General features: G+C 36.4%; 1 protein-coding gene across 3 annotated transcripts in view; it reads right to left on the bottom strand.

Moving 5' to 3' along the window:
- The window catches only part of LOC117423642 (growth arrest-specific protein 7), a 96183-nt gene that overhangs the window by 3427 nt on the left and 73229 nt on the right, over positions 1-19527 (bottom strand). For all 3 annotated transcript variants that reach the window (XM_034039710.3, XM_034039711.3, XM_034039712.3), the window contains 8 exons: positions 14290-14379; positions 12751-12866; positions 12047-12121; positions 8195-8273; positions 7114-7242; positions 4751-4874; positions 1903-1982; positions 1041-1139 (listed from right to left, as the gene is read on the bottom strand). In XM_034039710.3, coding sequence (XP_033895601.1) covers positions 1041-1139; positions 1903-1982; positions 4751-4874; positions 7114-7242; positions 8195-8273; positions 12047-12121; positions 12751-12866; positions 14290-14379 — 792 coding nt within the window. The remainder of the gene's footprint in view (positions 1-1040; positions 1140-1902; positions 1983-4750; positions 4875-7113; positions 7243-8194; positions 8274-12046; positions 12122-12750; positions 12867-14289; positions 14380-19527) is intronic.

Genomic DNA, 19527 nt, shown 5'->3' with positions numbered 1-19527 from the left:
CAGTTGGAAGGCTTTCATATTACATTTCACAAAGCGACTGAATATGTAATTTAACCCTAGCTCTGACAACATATTTGTATGCCTCGTAAATAGTTAATAATAATGTATTCTTACATTATATAAGCATTTCACCTCCAGATTGAATCTGGCTACACTACAGTGTAATAACCTCTTAAATAACCTAAATGATTTATTTGTAACATTTTGAAAGATATTAGGTGCTCTCCTTCAATCATCTGACAGCAGTATTTCACACTTGTCAGAGCAAATGGGCAGTAACATGAAGCAAGTAACTTCCATCACATAGCTTCACGAAGCTGCAGATATTCAGGCATGGAATCTTAAGTGTCATGTTAAACTACTTCAACACATGTGAGAAACTCTTCTATCTGTCCAGCTCTTTCTTGAGGAGGTGTCATTTCCAGGAAGGAATTCATAAAAAGAGATTTTATACAGCATTGTGAAAAATCTATTCAGATTGGACAGGTAATGCACATGCAACCCGTGAACCAAATTGAAAAAACGGTTTTATACTATATACAGTATAGTCATTATTATATTGCATACAGTTTGTGCCGTTAGCACAGCCATAGCATCAATTGTTTTCTGGCCCCTTTACCTTTTTATGGTGTGCAGTCATTCTGAGAACTTATTTCAATTAAGTAACATGCTTTCAATGACTTGTCTTTTTTATTTGTTTGGCAAGTCTGTGTCGTGGTGATTTGACAATGAGTTCAGGAGCTGCTTCTCAGTTCTAGTTTGCCAAACAGAACTAAGATCAGCTCCAGAAGCACCAGCCCCATCTATTGCAAATGAAAGGAAACTTGATCCCATTCATTTGTGGTACAAAGATTCCCAACACTGAATGCAAAATGTGTAATATAAGTCTAGTACTCTATGTTACTGGTATGTAAGAATAAAAACAAGTTAAACCTAGAATAGTTTAGGGACAGAAAACTTAAATCAAAAAGTCTGGAAACATTATTGCAGTCATTAACAATAATATGGGAGTCAGTTAACAAAGCTGTGTGTTCTCTTACACTTTGGTTGAACATGTCGGTTTCATGTCTCAACTGTGTGTACTGACAAAGGTGCTGCCGTATCATCTCTACCCGTTCCACCTCCAATCTCTCCAGCTCCTGAAAAACCAACAGAAGACACTATGAATTGACTCTCACAGGACCTTCTATAATAAAAGGCAGATACGGTGTAAAGAAACTTAGTATACCAGGATGCTGTATTAAAGTGTCACAGAACACCCTGTAATTTTTATAAGAAACACATTGTTACCTTTTCTCTGTTTTGTGTTATCTGTATTGCTTTTGACTTTTTAATATCATGGATCGCACATCAACCGGGCACTACATTTTTCAATATATACTCGGAAGTGTTCACCAGGAGTATTGCAGTGTATCCAGACCACCCTCTGTCCTGCAACAAGCTGGTTTTCTGTTCCCACATTGCCACTCATTTCAATCACAGCGTCAGACCACTGTTGCAAGAGGGAGCATGAATTGGATACACTGCATTGTTTAGAATTAAGAATCTCTTTCTCCTGGCCAACGTTCCCCAGTGAAAGTTGGAAAAAAGTAATTCCCTAGCATATTTACCTATAGATAAAAAAAAAAAAAAAAAATCAAAACTACCAGGAATATGTGGGAAAAACTGCTTCAATATGGACAATATGGGATATAGCAAAGGTAAAGTAATGTAATTGTTGTAAACACTGCAGAGGGTTGTGTAACACTTTAAATACAAGCTATCTGTGCTCTATTATTAAAAAGACTGAATCACTGAAACCCATCGCTGGGCACTGGCAGGCAAACATTATTTAAGATGGAAGATAATGTGATGCCTACAAGTAAGCATGTTCTAACCAATATCAAAGTATTTTTTCCATACCAAAGTTGTCGTCACCATTTCTTCAAACCACTTGGACTGGGCCTGGTTATAGAGATCCACACAGCGCATGAGTTCATCACCTACAATGAAAATAAACCACAATTATTCATTGTGTTTGCTGATAGAACCGTCAGGTTGGTTACAATAACTGCTACAGTTTGCATCTTTCATTCAGCCCATTTCATTGTCTGAGCTTAAATTTCGATTCCTCCTGCACCTTCTATTGTCAAAGATGTACAGAGCGCTTTCACTATTTGGCAATGAAATCTTTATTCTTGGGATTGCTCTGCACAAATACCAATAGTCTTTTAACCGTACAATTTTAATCAAACTCATAGTGTACTACTATGAGCATGTATCCTGTTTGATCTTTTTATAATGTGTAATACTAGTTTAATACAGCAGGTGGCAGCAAAGGCTTATACTGTGTCGCTATTTATATTGTTCCATCTTCTCTTTTCCGATGAGAAGTACAATCTAACTGTCGTCATTCTGCATGTGTTTTATAATATAAACCGGTCACGAATGTCAAGCAATGTAATGTGTCATGTAAATGACAAGACAGATTTAACTTAATTAGCTTGAAACTGGAGAAAATGTATTTTAATGTACCGGTACTCATCCATTGCTGTAATATAATCTATAGAAACCGCTGCAGTGTACACATTGCCAGGACCACCTTACAAATGAGATGTATATATCAATGGTTCTTGCCTGCTTAAATAAATCAATTAGAAAATGTTTAATAATACAATTTGGAAAGTTCAATATTTAAAACTATCAAAATTCTGAGATCAATAGTTGTGGACAAAACTAATACATACATTCTGTGCATTCATAACGTACATATATACATAAGTAAATAACCTGTAGTAAATAACCTGTAGAAATTAACTATATACAACAAGATTACCCAGTTAATAATTAGCAACATGCTCACACACTAACACAGAGGGGTCAGTAATAATTAAAACAATCTTATAAGAAAGATGAAACTGACAGCCATAACAGTGTTAAATGAATTATTATTATTATTATTATTATTATTATTATTATTATTATTATTATTATTATTATTATTATTATTAATAATAATAATCTTTAATATTTAAAACAGGGTGATTATATACAATAGCTCCATGTTCCCTGACTCAGTTAGCACATTAATTTAATTAATTTATTCAAGTACTTGTAATTCTTAAAAGAAAAGAGACATATGAAAGCTACCTGAATGCAACTTAAACAGATATAAAATGCATACACTCACAAACCAATAAGAACAACTGCATCAGTGTCCTGACCTTCACCTGATAACCATATTTAACAAGTATAGGCTATACCACTAGTCAAACACTGCTAGTTATAGATATCTGTGGTATTTTTTATAACATGCCATTATTTTTATAACATAACAGACTTAAACACTGAGGACGGACTGCACAATAATGCATGTGGGGGGGTTACTACTGAGAGACGTTCTGTCATCTTAAAATACTGTACATAAACTAACCTTTCCTACCCTAGACTTAGTTTACTAAGACGAGTAAGCTCAGCTGACCTTGTTGGGTCAGCCCAGTCTGGGACTATCTGGCTGTATTTCAAACTGTGTGCTGTGCCAGGGCTTGGCTCACAAAACTATAGCTATTCCACCAAGGAATCCCTAAACCCTTTGTGTTTTCCAGCAGGATTTGCAAGCTTTGTGGTGCAAAGACAAAGTACAGAACCTTTCAAAATCATATTGACTGTGTCATTGTGTATTTATATGCACTAGACATCATTTTTAACTGCACCTACGGAAAAAGGGCGTACGTTTTTGATTTTCCCCAAACAAGATTTCTTCCAACTGGCTGAGATAAATGTCTGTCTAGAAATCCGTCCAGTGGTTTTTAGTCAGAGTTTATGTTTTCAATTATTTCCATGAGTTTAGAAAGGGTGGCCTCAGCCAGACAAAACCTTCTTTTATACAATTCTCAGCTGTTGCCAAGAGATTAGCCACTGGGGAGCATGTAAATAGGTAACGCCCACTGACGCTACTACTCCGACATTTAGCTAACACACTGCATAGGCTCCCAGGGTGTATATTAGTACGAAATTAAAGCATGTATGCAATTATACAGACAACCCCCGCCATAGCTTATTGTTTCACAAGTTGTATTGTTTCACCTACTGCTGCTATTTATTATTATTGTACTTTTATAGCTGCTTTATCATCACTCATAAATCTTTATAAAAATGTGTTTTACTCCCACAGTACTGATGAAAGAGTATTTTAAATACTGCCCATCAATGAGGATCTTGACTAGGACTAGTATCTGACTTGACTAACTAAACAGTGCTATATTTTACCATGGACTGGTAAATACAAAGTAATATATGTTCTGCCCCATGACTGGAAGTTTGTTACCCCATATTATCCCCCTCTGGGAAAGTAATCCCCTGCAAAGGCGATACAGTGGAGGTGGTCGTACGCACGTACTATTCTGTGCATACTGTTGATATGCCATGGTCATCAACTTCTTCATCATACTCTAATTTTGAATTTATAGCTGTGGTGGGAGATGTATATCAATGACATACTTTACATGGGAACACTAATGATTAAATACTCATGTTATTAGATGATTCTAAAGCAATGTCCGAATGATTACAAGGTTTTTACCAAACAGATTTCAGGGGAAGGACAGGAAAGTATAAAGACTAAAGCCTCATTTTAAACTGACAAGCAGACTGAAAGTACATGAGAAATTCAGCCTCAATCGGCTCTGTTCACACACACACTGAAAGGTGGATATTGCTGTCGCCTGTGTGTTAGTGCTGACGTCATTGAGCAGGGACCCTGAACTCTGACCTGCTTGCGTGGATTTCCTCCTGGCCTTCTTGATGTCTTCCTCTGTTTTGTTGCTCAGTTTAATCTCCAGCTGCTGGGTTTTCATCTCCAGGTCTTTCTGTCTATCTGTCAGCGCTTTCCGTGCCTTGCAAAACGAATAAATTACGACTTGAAGCTTTCAGATAGGTGGGGATGCAACAGTGTACTGATCGATTAAACATTAAACATTCAGTGACTGATTAATCGTATTGCAGCCCTATTTTAAACCTCACAGTGTAGCTGCCCAGTAACACATGCTTTCCTTGCATGTTGCTAGACTAAAGAACTTGCTTTTTTAAATTATTTTTTGAGGAGAAATGTCAGAATATAATGAAAAAAGTATATTTTGTCCTGTTTTTTAATAATAAAGTTTCTCAATACATACATCATTAATTATAATACCACATGCATGTTTACAGGTTTTTGTGGAGAGCATATGCTTTGTTTTGCTTCTTGCTTGCTTGTTTTGCTTCTTGCTTTTGATTACTGCATCAAGGGGCAGCAGTGTGGAGTAGTGGTTAGGGCTCTGGACTCTTGACCAGAGGGTCGTGGGTTCAATCCCAGGTGGGGGGGACACTGCTGCTGTACCCTTGAGCAAGGTACTTTACCTAGATTGCTCCAGTAAAAACCCAGCTGTATAAATGGGTAATTGTATGTAAAAATAATGTGATATCTTGTAACAATTGTAAGTCGCCCTGGATAAGGGCGCCTGTTAAGAACTAAATAATAATAATAATTATTGCTGATTTTTACTTCTATGATATTCGATTAGGAAATGAGTTGCTGATGGCACCTCTAAAGATAGGAAATGTAGTTCTATGTTCTGATCTTTGATTAGATAACATAAATACAATGGATCTCGCTATTGTCAGTGAGACTAGTGCATATGGCTTTGTACTCAAAGCTATGCATCTGTGATTCCTGCTTGACTTGACTGTCTCTGTCATAGGGATAGTTGGCTGACTGCAGCCAGTACCGTAGAGGATTACTCAACTCACAAGCACCAACATTCAAATCCCATATTATAAAATGTGAAGGAAAGGGGGTGTAATCTCAAGTGTTTCAACCATACCAACATGGTTTAGGACCTTCAGAACCACTCAGCATGGTTTGAGACTTTCAGAACCACTCAGCATGGCTTGAGACTTTCAGAACCACTCAGCATGGTTTGAGACTTTCAGAACCACTCAGCATGGCTTGGGACTTTCAGAAACACTCAGCATGGCTTGGGACTTTCAGAACCACTCAGCATGGCTTGAGACTTTCAGAACCACTCAGCATGGCTTGGGACTTTCAGAAACACTGTGACTGATTCACTTGACAACCTATTCACTGTTTGGGGTGGGGTGGGCTGTGCCATTTTTATAATCACAATAAAACACTCCAATATCTGCACACCTATGTTGTTTTACACTATTAACATTATTAGTATTTTTTTTTTAAAGTTTAGAATAGTACTGTATGTTTTCTGCACAGGATGACATCTATACAAAAGATATCATGTAATTTTGACAAATTCTTAACAGTGATTGGTTGAGTTCTCAAATGTGATTTATAATAACAAAATGAAAGACACAATTATTATACTATTGACATGCCCTGGATTTTTTTAAAAACTACAACCTAATCCGTTATTAAGTCACATTTGCCATCTCAAAAATGCACATCTCAGGAGGATTTTCCTAAGCTACTAACAGATCTTCCAGGCTCAGTTTATACCCTTTCAATGAACCTTTAGTTAGGTATGCAGAAACAGCTTCAACTGGCCATCAGCTTAGATGGAATGTCAAAATAAAAAGTGTGCCAGCAATGTTCATTTCCGCATTCAACACATACTAGAAATATTTTCTTAAACTGTTCATCCTGAACGAAACCATGCTAGAGGTGCAATCAGCAACTAATTGATTATAATTGATAATAATCAACATGGATGGAGAGCACTAGTGTTGGTTAAGCATCTTTTTTCATTAGATTCTACCATTCGTCACCACAAAACACATGCAAACGAAAGATGTTTACGGTAGTTATTTATTGGTGGCTAGCTACATGTAGCTCATGAATGTTTAACTGAGGTCCACAAAATAAAAACCAAGGTAATCATTATCAAATATAATGCCAAAGGACTGCATATTCTAAAAGTGGTTGGTGTTAATTTAATATCTGTTTAACCGTTACTTCAACAACATATTCACATTTTATAATCTACACATGATAGAGCTACTACTGTAGATACCTACTGTAAGAAGAAGACACTGATGTGGCTATGGCATTGTGGTTTGGTTATTGAGAATATCCAATCCCTTTTTTATGTACTGCTATAGTTTAGCTATTACTCTGCGTCTTACCTTTTCTACGGCAGCGTAGCGACTGGCTAGCTGTTTTCGAAGGTCAGTGATATGGTGATCGAATTTTTTCATATCTTTTTTAAAGTTGTCTCGGAATGTAAGAAGAGGTTTCTCCACTTCACTTTGCAGCTGGAAAGACATATGAGAAATGGAACACATATTTACCAATACAATGCACACGAAACAAGGAGATTCCAGATGCCTGTGTCAGATGGTATCTGTCACACGCGGCCACATACAGGCAATCATATCAGTCAGACAGTACAATGTGTAACGAGCAGTGTTGTGTGATACACTGCTGTTACAGATTCTGTCCAGTCCCCTGTCGTGAGATGAGATGATGTTAGAAGCTCTAAAAAACCATGGGTGCAATCAAGCCTGGACATATTATACCGGGCCATCAATAATACAAAATGAGTATTTTATCAGAACTGAGACTTCCTCACTATTCACTCCAGGAAATTCTTCACGTGTTATTTACTTTCCTCATATAAACAAAGGAAGTGAACAGGGGTCATTTCCTGTCAGTTTTTGGTCTCATCTTGGGTCACTAAACAATGGGCTTGTTTATGATTTGGGGCAAATTATAATGTCACACACATATAATTTGCTGATAATTATCTTTATTTAAGGGACAGAAAGACTGTACATTTCAAGTATGATAGATAGATTGCAGCTCTGTATCTGTAATTGTATCCACCATTAAGCAATTAAAGTGTTAGTACAGTGTAAGCACTACCTGCACTGCACCTGTATTATGTTGTAATATTTTCGTAATTACAAAGCCAACTTTTTGGCATTTCTCCCCTGTAATTGACTCCCCATATAAAAAAGACTTCACAAGCCTCAGGCTAAAATAATTATTGTAATTACTGTACATGAACTGTAAAAAATGAATACATATTAAAATGTAAGTGATAGTAAATTAAAATAAATAATACATTAATACATTAGTTATATCTAAAAAAAATATATATATATATATATATATATATATATATATATATATATATATATATATATATAATGATATTTACAGATATAATTTGACTTTTTTTAATGCACTTGTCTTGACGGTTACCTTCGAGGAGAATTTAAGATGAACTTCTGCTTCATCTGCCAAGCTTTTTTTCAGTTGAGCCCAAGCTTCTCCCAGTGTCCTGGAAAAATACAAACAGACAGCACATTGTACAGTCTTCAACTGCATTTACATGTTGTTTTTTCCCCCTCAATCAACAATACCAGATGGTGAAGTGTCATAGCAAAGAAGCTGACAGCCCTGGGGAATGAAACGCACTATCCAATTACAAGTGTAGCTGATGAGTTTATTGACAGGCACTCCTATGCTGTTTGTGTACTGCCTTTCAAGAGTTCAGTAACCATGCATGTTAGGTTAATTCAGTATCTTCTGTAGGAATCCCTGTCAATTATTATTTTATATTGAAACGTCTAGAAATCTAAGAACCTTTCAGATGCCTAAAAACATTTAAAGTTTCAGTTTTGTATACGTATCAGAATAATATGTGTTTGTCTGCTTGACTTTCTTTCTTATACATATGCGTGCTCTTTTGCGGTATTTGTATTCACAAATAGATTGGGTTGAATAATTGATCTGAAACAGAAAGGGCTCTGTTAAGATTGATAGGTCTCGGGTCACTGGTGTAATTCAAGGAGAATGTAGGAATGATAAGAAACTAGGATATGAAACATCAAATGTAGTCATTCCCTTCAGAACATGTGATGGTACACTTGCTTATATTGATTCTGAAATCAAGTGAAATGCTAATTTATTCTCAAGGCAGATGACTCTCCAAGGACACACCCACAATTCCATTCCTTGAATGCTAGGATTCAATTTGAAGGCTAGGATTGCATTTTAAATCACTGCTATCCCCGAGGTTTCTTTAAAAGAGTGTTAAACAAAGCATGATAGATTAAATAAATAAAAACTTGTTCAGTTTTTCACAGTTTTTTTTGTTTTTTTTTTCATGGATTTTAGCTGTTTTTAATATTATCTTAAGGCAAATTAAAACTGTATTCCAGTGTCAATCCCTTAGGACAGACAGTAATCATATCAAAAACAGATGCTTTCAACTGGTTATTTATTATGTATTTCTTTCTAGGGCCTACTATGATCTGGAGACAAAAATGATGATATAAATAGACTTCTCCCAAAACACTGAGAGCATGCAAAAGCAAACATGTCTCTGTTGTGTGCAGGTCTGTTGAACATTTATAAGCAACTGTTAATATGCTGTTGTGCATCCTTGCAGTTACAATTAAATCCACACTTATGAACTCTCCGCTCAACCAAACACGCTACTTGAAACATGAATCAGGGCTCCTGGCTGCTTTGAAAGATGTGAAGATCATTGTGTGAATAGCAAACTTGTGTGACTTTTATTTCTCTAAAATACCAGAAAATAATTTGCTAACTTATTATAGGAAACTTTGCTTTCTGGCTGTGTTGTTTTAATAAATATAAAATAAGTTATCTCAAGTTGAGTGGATTACATCTGTGCTGTTTATAAAGATATTAGGCTGAAATGAATGATAATGTGCACAAAAAGTTACTGTAGTACTGGATTTGCTTTTCTTCTTGCATGTTTGTATAGGCTACTGTTATGGTTACATTCTCACCACCATGTGAGAATTTCAAACTAAATTGTCTGAAATAATTCCTCAAGCTTTTTTTTATTATTCCTTACAAAGTGTACCTAAAGTGATTTGGCAGGTTAATCAATAGATTTTCTTTTGAAGTAGCCCTAAATAACTTGAATTCATCTCTGTTTGCCCAAGCAATGTAATGAGGAAGAAACAATTTGTGATAGGACTTACTGCACAAAAAAATAACATATGCAATTTATAGCATTCTTTTTTTATTTTTTTTTATAATAAGACATTTAAGAAAAAGCACCAGGAATAAGAAACAATAACTGCATACAGATACTTTGCAACAACAAAGACGAAAAAAAGACTTGAGTGTGGAGGAAGGCACCAACAACAAAAGCAGTTAGCAGGAACAAGTCAGCAAAGCTGTGCAACAATAGGGCTAAAATGAACATAATTCAAGCATTGTTCTGTGCAAAAGGTCTTTGGCAGGGGAAGCTTGAACTCTGTGCCATAATCTGGAGGCTACAAGAATCAATGCAACCTGCCTGCCAGTGCAAAACAAACACAAATTCTGCATTATTTCAGATGACAAATGAGCTCTTAGTCTAAACAATGTGTTGTACTCCTTTAATTGCATACAATTTAGGGTTGGAACAATAATCTATTATCGTGATATTACTGATCATTTCTTCAATATTGATTATTTATTGTACACATTTTTTTATTTTAGTTTTTATGATAAAAGTATTTTACGACAGGCACCAAAAGCAAAAGCGAATCCTCTTTTTTTCTGTGGACCACCGATTTATCCATTAAGAGATGTTTGGGTTATTTTAAAAAGCCACCAAGTGAAAAAGCTCACGTTTTAAGGAAAACACTATTTGCAACTTTCTCCATCATGATTTAAGCGAACTGTGATTTTCGTGACAATTTTGCAGCCCATATGTGATTGTCCAACCCTGGTAAAATTGAGATTCAGACAATCAAAAGTTGAATCACTATAATTAGAATACCCTTATAATACCGATAATGCAAATGAAAAAAGAACAATCAGTGTGGTTTCAGAAGGAGCAAAATAGTTTTTAAAACCTGATAAAGGTCACTTAATTTCATTGAGTTTATTTAAAAAATGGTCAAAAGTGGGCTCCAACAGCATTTTAATGAGGCCCCTTTGAAGATGATCAGTGATCTAAATCTGGCTTTAATACACTCCTTCTTTAGTGCAACCCAGAAACAAGCGTGTTGAACAGAAATCAAACCTACCCAGGCTTGCACTCACCCACAAGTGCTCTCTTTACAGGTGTCCTGCACAGCCATTGGAAATTGTGAAGCGCAGAGCACCTGGCATGTCAGCATGATCAGCTAATGTTTGGATACACTGACACACCTTTATAGAGGTCTAGGGAAAAATATCTCTAAACTGCGCTATTGTACAACAGTATTGCAAAGATAAAGGTAACACCTCAACACAGCGGACCACTAAACTAATGTGGTGTACGCCCATATATGTATTTGCCTTTTGTCTTTCTTTCAGACAATTAATATAATAAGCTATCTATGGTCCTTCTTTTACTTAATGCTGATAGTGACAACTAAGAAGCTTTGTATCTGCTCATAAAGATGAAAACTACAATATATACAAACATAAGGTATGGGTTCAAATTCCTTCACGATGGAATATGTTCTGGGTTATTTAGATTCAGTTCATGTAAGGCAGCAACCGTAGGTTACCAAAGATAAACATTTTGTCTGTGAGAAAGTTTTTAAAAGAGTGAGTAAGTTTTTCAATCTCAAAAGTGCTGAGTGATTCTCCTTGAAAGCATGCGGCATGGTCTTTGTGGAAAAGCTTGAACCTGAAAATCCTGGTCACCCTCACAGTTCCTAGACAAGCTTTATAACTCACCTACTGTGCAAAAGAATCAATCTCCCTCGACAAGTGGTCTGGTCAAACTTAAATTCAATTTGCTTGTCTCACCAGCAGGGTTCATCAGAATCTATAACAGTACAGCACTCCTCCCCTCTATGACATATGCGCCAAACTGTGAGAATCTGTGTTACATCACCAACGTTAAAAAGAGGAGACTGGGCAAGAATAGGCAACACTACAGCTTGTTCCAAACAAGCATCTTAACCGCTGTACAAAACCCAGAGTTCCATTGGATGAGAGCTAAATCTGTGAACATGAGGTGTGTATACAAGGATCTAGACAGAATCTGTAAATGTTTAACTGTCTATTATGGAAAAATGTGGTGTGTGGCTTCAGAGGATTGTAGATTTCAGGGTCATTCACTGTATCATGTAACTTTTTTTATCAACTTACCCTTCTTCCTGTGCTGCCAAAGAAATCTGAGAAAGCTTTGAAAGACTCTTTGCATACTCCTCTTCAATTTTTATCCTGAAAAAGAACAGTTAGATGTAATGTTAAATTGAATAGTCAGTACATTATAAATGTTTCCCATATACCAAGTGCTATTAACACTGCCTGAAATTATTTTTAAATGTAGCTTTGTACGTTCTTGGCCATTTCACCTGTAAGTGAACAGTTTTTTTCCTGTCATGCAACCAGTTGCTTTACCTATTGACTAAGATGCATTCAGCAAATACCACACTTTGATTAGAAGACCATCTATCCATAACCAATAAACATTCAACAGTGCTGAATTTAGAAAAACTAAAAGAAATGTAATATATGTGTCTTGTACATGAGTATTTGATCAAGAGGACACAGCTGAGGTGAGATGACTTAGGAAATGAAGCCGTAACAGACTTCCTGAAAGTAACGCATGAAAACTAAGACTGGTTATCAGAGTGTAGTGCATGTTATACACGTCTGATACAATGTGAGTCTTTCAAACTGCGCATTTGAGACTTTGTAGTGAATGGAAGTGTGCGACATGTAAGTTTAATAAAGTCTCTATACTATATCACATTTAAGAAAGAAATACTTTTTTTTTTTTAAATAACTCAAGCAGATTTCACAGAGAAGGGTAGGAAATGAATTATGCATTCAGAACTCCAGTTTACCTTTCCCGGATGAATTCTGCCATTTCTTTTTGCATCTGTTTGCCCTTTAGCTGTTTCTGAAGAAGAACCTCAAACCCTGTCACTGAGGTGTTACCCTGGGGATCCTTCTTATCATCCTGAAGAGCAAAAAAAAAAAGAAAGAATAAATTAAAAATGAAAAAGTCGTGATGATTTACAAAGGTTTTTCAGAGAAATACAAAGAACAGCATAAGCTGGTTTTCATTGCTAATTTGTTACCACCTTTAATCTTGCACTTTTGTTAAACATCTCTTAAAAATGCTGGATTTTTTTAAGGTGGTCACTAATGCTCTTTGTTTTTCTTTTAACATGATAGAAGCCTGTTGCTGAACACATTGCCTTCATCAAAATTCAGCGTTGTTGCCAAGTATAAAGATATTTTGATTTAGCTAATATTCTGAAAATATACCATGGGGATAACAGCTGTGTTTCTTCCATTCCAAATGTATTTTTGTTATTTATTCCTGTGTGCGTTCTGTGTTCACTTGTTCCAGAACCGAATGCAAGGCAGTGTTAGAAATACTGTGTTTTAGTTGGTCATAGATTGTGATGGATTTTCCAGAAAATGTCAATATAAAACAAAATGGCACCACAAACCACTCAACTTTCTCTTTATTTCTTAGGGGTAACTAAGAATTACAGGTTTCAGACATTCCACAAAGCACACTTCACACTTTGCCAGAACTTTTTACTGTGCTCAGACCCAAACAAAGACAATCCAAGTTGCATGGAACTCCTATGAGGTGCCCGTCTATAATGTGAGGCGACAGGGTGACAGCTAAAGGTCAAGAAACACATCAACCACCAAAATGGAGATGCAGCTGCAAAGGCAGCGGGGCAGAGGAGGATAAAAACTTGATGATGATACAAGGATAGAGGTGAAGTCCCAACTTTATGAGATTGGGGTAATATTAGTTCACGAAAAAAAGAATCAAAAGCCAGTTAACTTGCTCCAATTAAGTGAACACCCTTGTTAGTATAACTAACGAGTCGTGATTGTGTAATATGTGTTGCATTTCACAACTTCTGCCAGTCAATATTCAGCAGGAGGATTAGTAGATTTTAGTGAATTTTAGCAGCAGTTTTATCTTTTCTTTTATTATTATTATTATTATTTATTTCTTAGCAGACGCCCTTATCCAGGGCGACTTACAATCGTAAGCAAATACATTTCAAGTGTTACAATACAAGTAATACAATAAGAGCAAGAAATACAATAACTTTTGTTCAAGCAAAGTACAAGTGTGACAAACCACAATTCAATAATACAGCAGATAATAGTGATAGTTACATCAGGATATGATTAAATAGTGATAGTTACATCAGGATATGATTAAATAGTGATAGTTACATCAGGATGTGATTAAATACAAAGTACTACAGGTTAAACACTTGGCAGATTACAGTATTCTGAAGTACAGGATTAAATGCAGTAAAATAGGGGGCAGATAAGAGCAAAATAAAGCACATTTACATGAAGGGTGATAGTGTCCTAGGATACAAACAGAGGAGTTTTCTTACCCAAAAGTAGTCGCAATAGCTCCACTCGCCAGGTTTCAGTAGCTCCTGTTCAGGCATGGTGTTTGGATGGGGAAATGTCACACAATTTATCTGTGAAAGCAACAGAACAGGTGAAAACCTTGACTGAAATGCAAAAGGCGAGTCAGTGCTAACCAATGTGTTACATTTACAGGTGCTCGCTCCGATACCAGAAACACTGCTCAGAGCGGTATCACACCTCTACAGAAGATTCACTTCTACTGTTTAAAAGCAACTAACTTGTAAGATGCAAGAAGAGCTTTTATTACAATTTATTAGAATTGCAACCATTGTGTAGTTCAGGGGGTCTGAGTAAGCCTCCATACAAACTTCAATCAGCATGCTATTTAAACCCCTAGTCAAGTCCCTTATCTTTTTTTTTAGAACTTTTTGCCCCACAATTCCTCCCCAACCCCACCTCTGCAACTGCTTCTCCATCTGGGGGGGTGGAGGTGGGGGCGGGTAGGGAGGAATGCAAAGCTCACCACCCTGCTGTGGAAAATCCATGCAAACTACTAACATACAAATTCTCTGAATCACAATCCTATCTGACTCTTGCTCCTGTCCAGTGAATACCAGTGCACAATGGTTAATATCACTGGATAACAATATCCTCACACTACTATGGTGACCCTTGATTGCAGTACCTTTGTACTGCCACTGCATGTCATTGGGGATCATAAGAGAAGTACAGGGATACACAATTCTCAGAAAACTGGGCAATGCAGATACATCTTTAGCTTTCATATTCAGAGACAATATCCTGTTTTTTTTTTCTGTCATTGCTTATAACTTGAGACAGTGGAATGAAAATGGCCTGGGGACTGAAATGTCCTCTCACGGGTTTATGCTCACACAATTTCTCTTATCTGGATACAATTCAGAACACAGTAATAAAGCATCCAGCTTTGCTTAATTCATATACCACATATTTCAGTACTAAGGTATGTCAGTACAGTACATATCCTCCAGATAAATAACCCATGGCACAGGCATGCAAATGCAGGTACCCTTGACCAACATCTAGAGCATGCACATAGACTTATTAAACCAGACAATTGTTTTTCAAGATGTAGCCTTCAATAGCTCAGCCCATCAGTCAATACTACTATATCTACAAATTCTAAATTGAAGTGCATGTATAAAACACAAAGAAAATGACCAAGAATCTCCAGCAGAAGAAAAAGGAGGTAAGAAGAAAGGCAAAACCTTGGTTAGCATTCCTTTAAACAAGTATATGTCATTTTGCGTGTGTCATTTTGACCCAACCCAGACTGTATAAACCCATGTCATGAGATCATTATGCATTGTGAAACATTTTGCACACATACAGTACCTTATTCAAACTACCTATACAATGCACAAGCATCACAATTTGAAAACCTGGTTGTGATTGAATGAAGTAAATGGCAATCTCAAGTATTGATCATTGGATATGGAGAGTGGAAAACCTGGTTTAACTAATTAGTTATGCATCTACTGTATTACCTTAAAGCAAAAGGTCAAGATTATTACAGACAGGTAAAATAACTACTGTAAGTAAAGACTAGTAACAGCCTTGTATCTACTTATTATAACAGCAACACAGAGTTGTCAAGCCATCCCTTTGGTAAAATACCAGCTGCAGACACAGCTACAATTAACACTGATTTCAAAGCAATTATGTAATGAATATCATCATGTCAACAGGACGCCCCCACAAAAGAATGCTCAGTGGCCATGCCTTAAATTATTAATAGGGCAGTATCCTGAGGCTCTTACTTTAACAATATATTTCTTTTAAATGACACATTTAAACCATCAGTCCTACCTTTTTGAAGCTAAAAAAAGTGTTCGAAGTTTCTGACAGGATTGCATTATTATTATTATTATTATTATTATTATTATTATTATTATTATTATTATTTAGTAGTAGTAGTAGTAGTAGTCATAGTAGTAGTAACACTAGCAACATCATCAGTGGTCCCCATTTCATTGGGCTGAAGTCTTTTTACTTAAATTTTGAACAAGACATGCACATACAGTACTTGAAATCCAACATAAGTAATTAAACAGCTACTTCCAGGTGCATTGGTATGATTGCAGTGAATATCCAGACTGCTACCATGTACTACTTATACTTAGTAATGGCCACACTGCTGCGTTTCCATCTTTAAGGATCAGTAACCCATTTTATAACTATATTATACTTGCTTCAGGTGTTTTACTGGCGTGGGCAGAGAGATGTTAATAGGCGATAGCTTGCTTCACTTCTATTTAGTGTGCCAGCACTGCAGTGCTGCAGTGTTAGCTGTGTGATCTGTGACTGTGATGGCATGTATACTGTATGTGTTTATTATAATAAAATGCTATGACAGGGGAGATCTTGGGCACATGTGTGATCCTGCAGGGGAGGGGTAAGAAGCCCTGTTTGACCCGCCTGCCAATCATGGCGATGACAGAAAGAGGTTGAGCGGGGGTAGGGGGGTGTCGCTCAGACCTCTTTGATTGGTTGGGGGGGGGGGGGGTCTTGGGGGTAACGGTCGATCCTATAAGAATGACGCTCTCCTATTCCTGTGTTAGCCCTTGCAGGATGCAATCCAGAGGAAGCTGCTCTGGCCGGACAGCTACAGTAAACAGAGAGAACGAAAGAGTACGGAGAAGGAGGAAAAGACAACAGAGAAGGCGGAAGAAGACAGCCGCTACTTAGTTATTTAGTTTAGCTCGGGGAATCGAGACGCTACGTGTAGCAGCACCTTTGGTTTGTAGTTTTATTAACAGTGTTTATTTTCTCTTTTGCTTTCGACTTTTGTTTTTGGACTATTATTTTGCAGCATCTGTGCATGCTTAACATGAACTGTGTACCAAACAAAATTACCGCTGTCGGTATTAACTCCATGGCACAAGGGTGCCCCGTTGTGTTGAATAAATCTTGTGCGCCTGTGTGGCATTGTCAACTAAACCTTTCCGACTCCTGTGTCCCTCAGTGAATCACCCACACACCCATCATAAATGACAAGTGACAGTTGCAAAAGGTATAATTTATTCTGTGACAGTTACAAAAGATATAATTTATTCCTGCTAATATTTATCCTCTACGTATTTAAATATTGTTCAACATTTTTGCAAGGTATTTGGTTTAAAAAATGCAAGGAGGAAGCTACCCAAGATTTAAGCTTTTTCAGCAAAGGTTTGTTTATGTTGCAAACTTATAACGTCTTCCATTTAGAAATGCCTTTAGTCGAAATGTGTGTCATAGAATTTATTTGTTCTTTGTCGTATTACTTCATATACCACCATTAAGATTTGTCTATGGATGAAAGGTTCTCTCTATCCCACTCATATAAGAAATTACACTATTTTTTTTTCAGAGATAAAATGAAAACATGTTTAATAAAAGCTGACAGCAATGAATGTCCAAGAGAATGACACTTAGCAAACTAAGATTATGATATTCCAGTGGTCTCATTATTTTACCCACAATCTTGTTTTTACATCTAAAAATAATCATTTTTAATGACTAGTTGCATATGTTGCTTTTTTTTTTTTTTTTTTTTTCAAATCTCTATAATACTGTAGTGTTTACTCTGGCTTCAAATTCAGCTTCAGAATAAAGGGCCATTGCAACCAGTATCTGCTTCCAATTAAAGAATCATTAGACCATTCTTCTGGAACCTTTTAATGAGAATTATGTCACTGAGTGAAAGTTGGAAGGTTCACTGGGAAAAGCACTGAAATATGTGTTTAACATTTTACCTTTCAAAACACAATCCCCAAAATCTAAACAGTACAGCACGCCAGAACTCTCACAAGGAGCCAATGTATAGAAGACGTAACGTAATGATATCTCTTAGTTTCAAAGGTTTTTTTTTTTTTTGTTAGGGTTTTCATGGGAGTAACTTTTTTATAATCCAGACTTCAACGATCTTATACATGCTTCAGATGTTTCAAATCATGTGCCAGTAATAATACAAATATGTATTATTTGGAATGCATTCAGTAGGATTTCCTGGCCATCGTTGTTATTGTTAACAAATATAAATAAATCATAGATGTTAGATTATGATGTCTACAAAGCTTTCTTAGTGATGTATTGCTTACATACATGATAGAGTTTTAAAAAGTCACCAGGATGCGATGACTGAACCAAAAAATGATATGCAAAGTGATTTTAAAAAATAATGCATTCGTTTAGATACAGTAACTGTACCAAGATGCTCATTAAACATAGTTGTATTATTTGCAGTAAAGAAAACTGCACTGCATTTCTGCTAGATCAAATAAAGGGTTTATAAAAGTCTTGGAAATGTCCCAAAACAGTTTCAAGCAGCCATCATAAATCTTTAGCAAAATCAATAACTAAAGCCACCAAACTCAGTTTTATTTAAAAATGAAACAGTAATGATTAAACAGCCCTCACAAGGATTTAAAAGTAATGAACACCATCCAAATCAACTTTCTGCCAACAGGAGGCCCCCATATCAATGGGCCACCCCATAGTGCTTCGGTATTTGAAATTCAAAGAAGGAAAATTGATTTAGATTTAAAGACTGTAATTATCTGCAGACATGCTAAGCAAGGCACAGTCCTACATAATAAAATGATGCTCTCTGTCTGTCTGTCTTTCATGCTCCGTATCTAACAAACATGTATGCCATGGAGGTCACTCTCACACAGGTAAAGTGATCTTTGTTCTTGGATCTTCCAGGATAAGGTTACAGAATACCATTCCATTCACGCCCACCACATTTCACAAGGCACAGTGCTGGGATGCTGGGATTATGTTGTCTATTGGATGAATACATGATTCAAGTTAACTTTATTTTCTTTAACTATAACATAAACTGCTTTAGCAAATGAAGCATTGCAAAATGTGTTTCGCTGTTACAGATTAACCCAGCGGTTCAGAGTTCTCTGGCTGACCCTGTTGGAATACTGCAGTGTGTTTTTCTCCCACTATACATTTGCTAATCTATTTAAAAGGCGCATGGTTTCAAAAATAGAATTGCGAATGTCTTTCTGAAACAGTGTACCATTTAAAAATAGAAATATCAGTGTGACAGATGTTTGTCAGCCTAAGAGTCTGCCAGGAGCTTGGTTTAGTAATCACCTTAGGGATATGCTTTCACACATCTGGCAAATCCTTGTGCATAATTGGTATTATATAGAACATTTGTGTTCCTGCTGCGCCACGCTAAAACATTGTTCTGTTAAAATCCATGGTAAAGTGTTTTACAAAAC

The sequence above is a fragment of the Acipenser ruthenus genome, chromosome 17 (genome assembly GCF_902713425.1).
Source record: "Acipenser ruthenus chromosome 17, fAciRut3.2 maternal haplotype, whole genome shotgun sequence".
In the NCBI taxonomy this organism is placed as follows: domain Eukaryota; kingdom Metazoa; phylum Chordata; class Actinopteri; order Acipenseriformes; family Acipenseridae; genus Acipenser; species Acipenser ruthenus.
The sequence above is the reverse complement of the archived record's forward strand: the minus strand, read 5'-3'. Positions and strand labels throughout refer to the sequence as shown.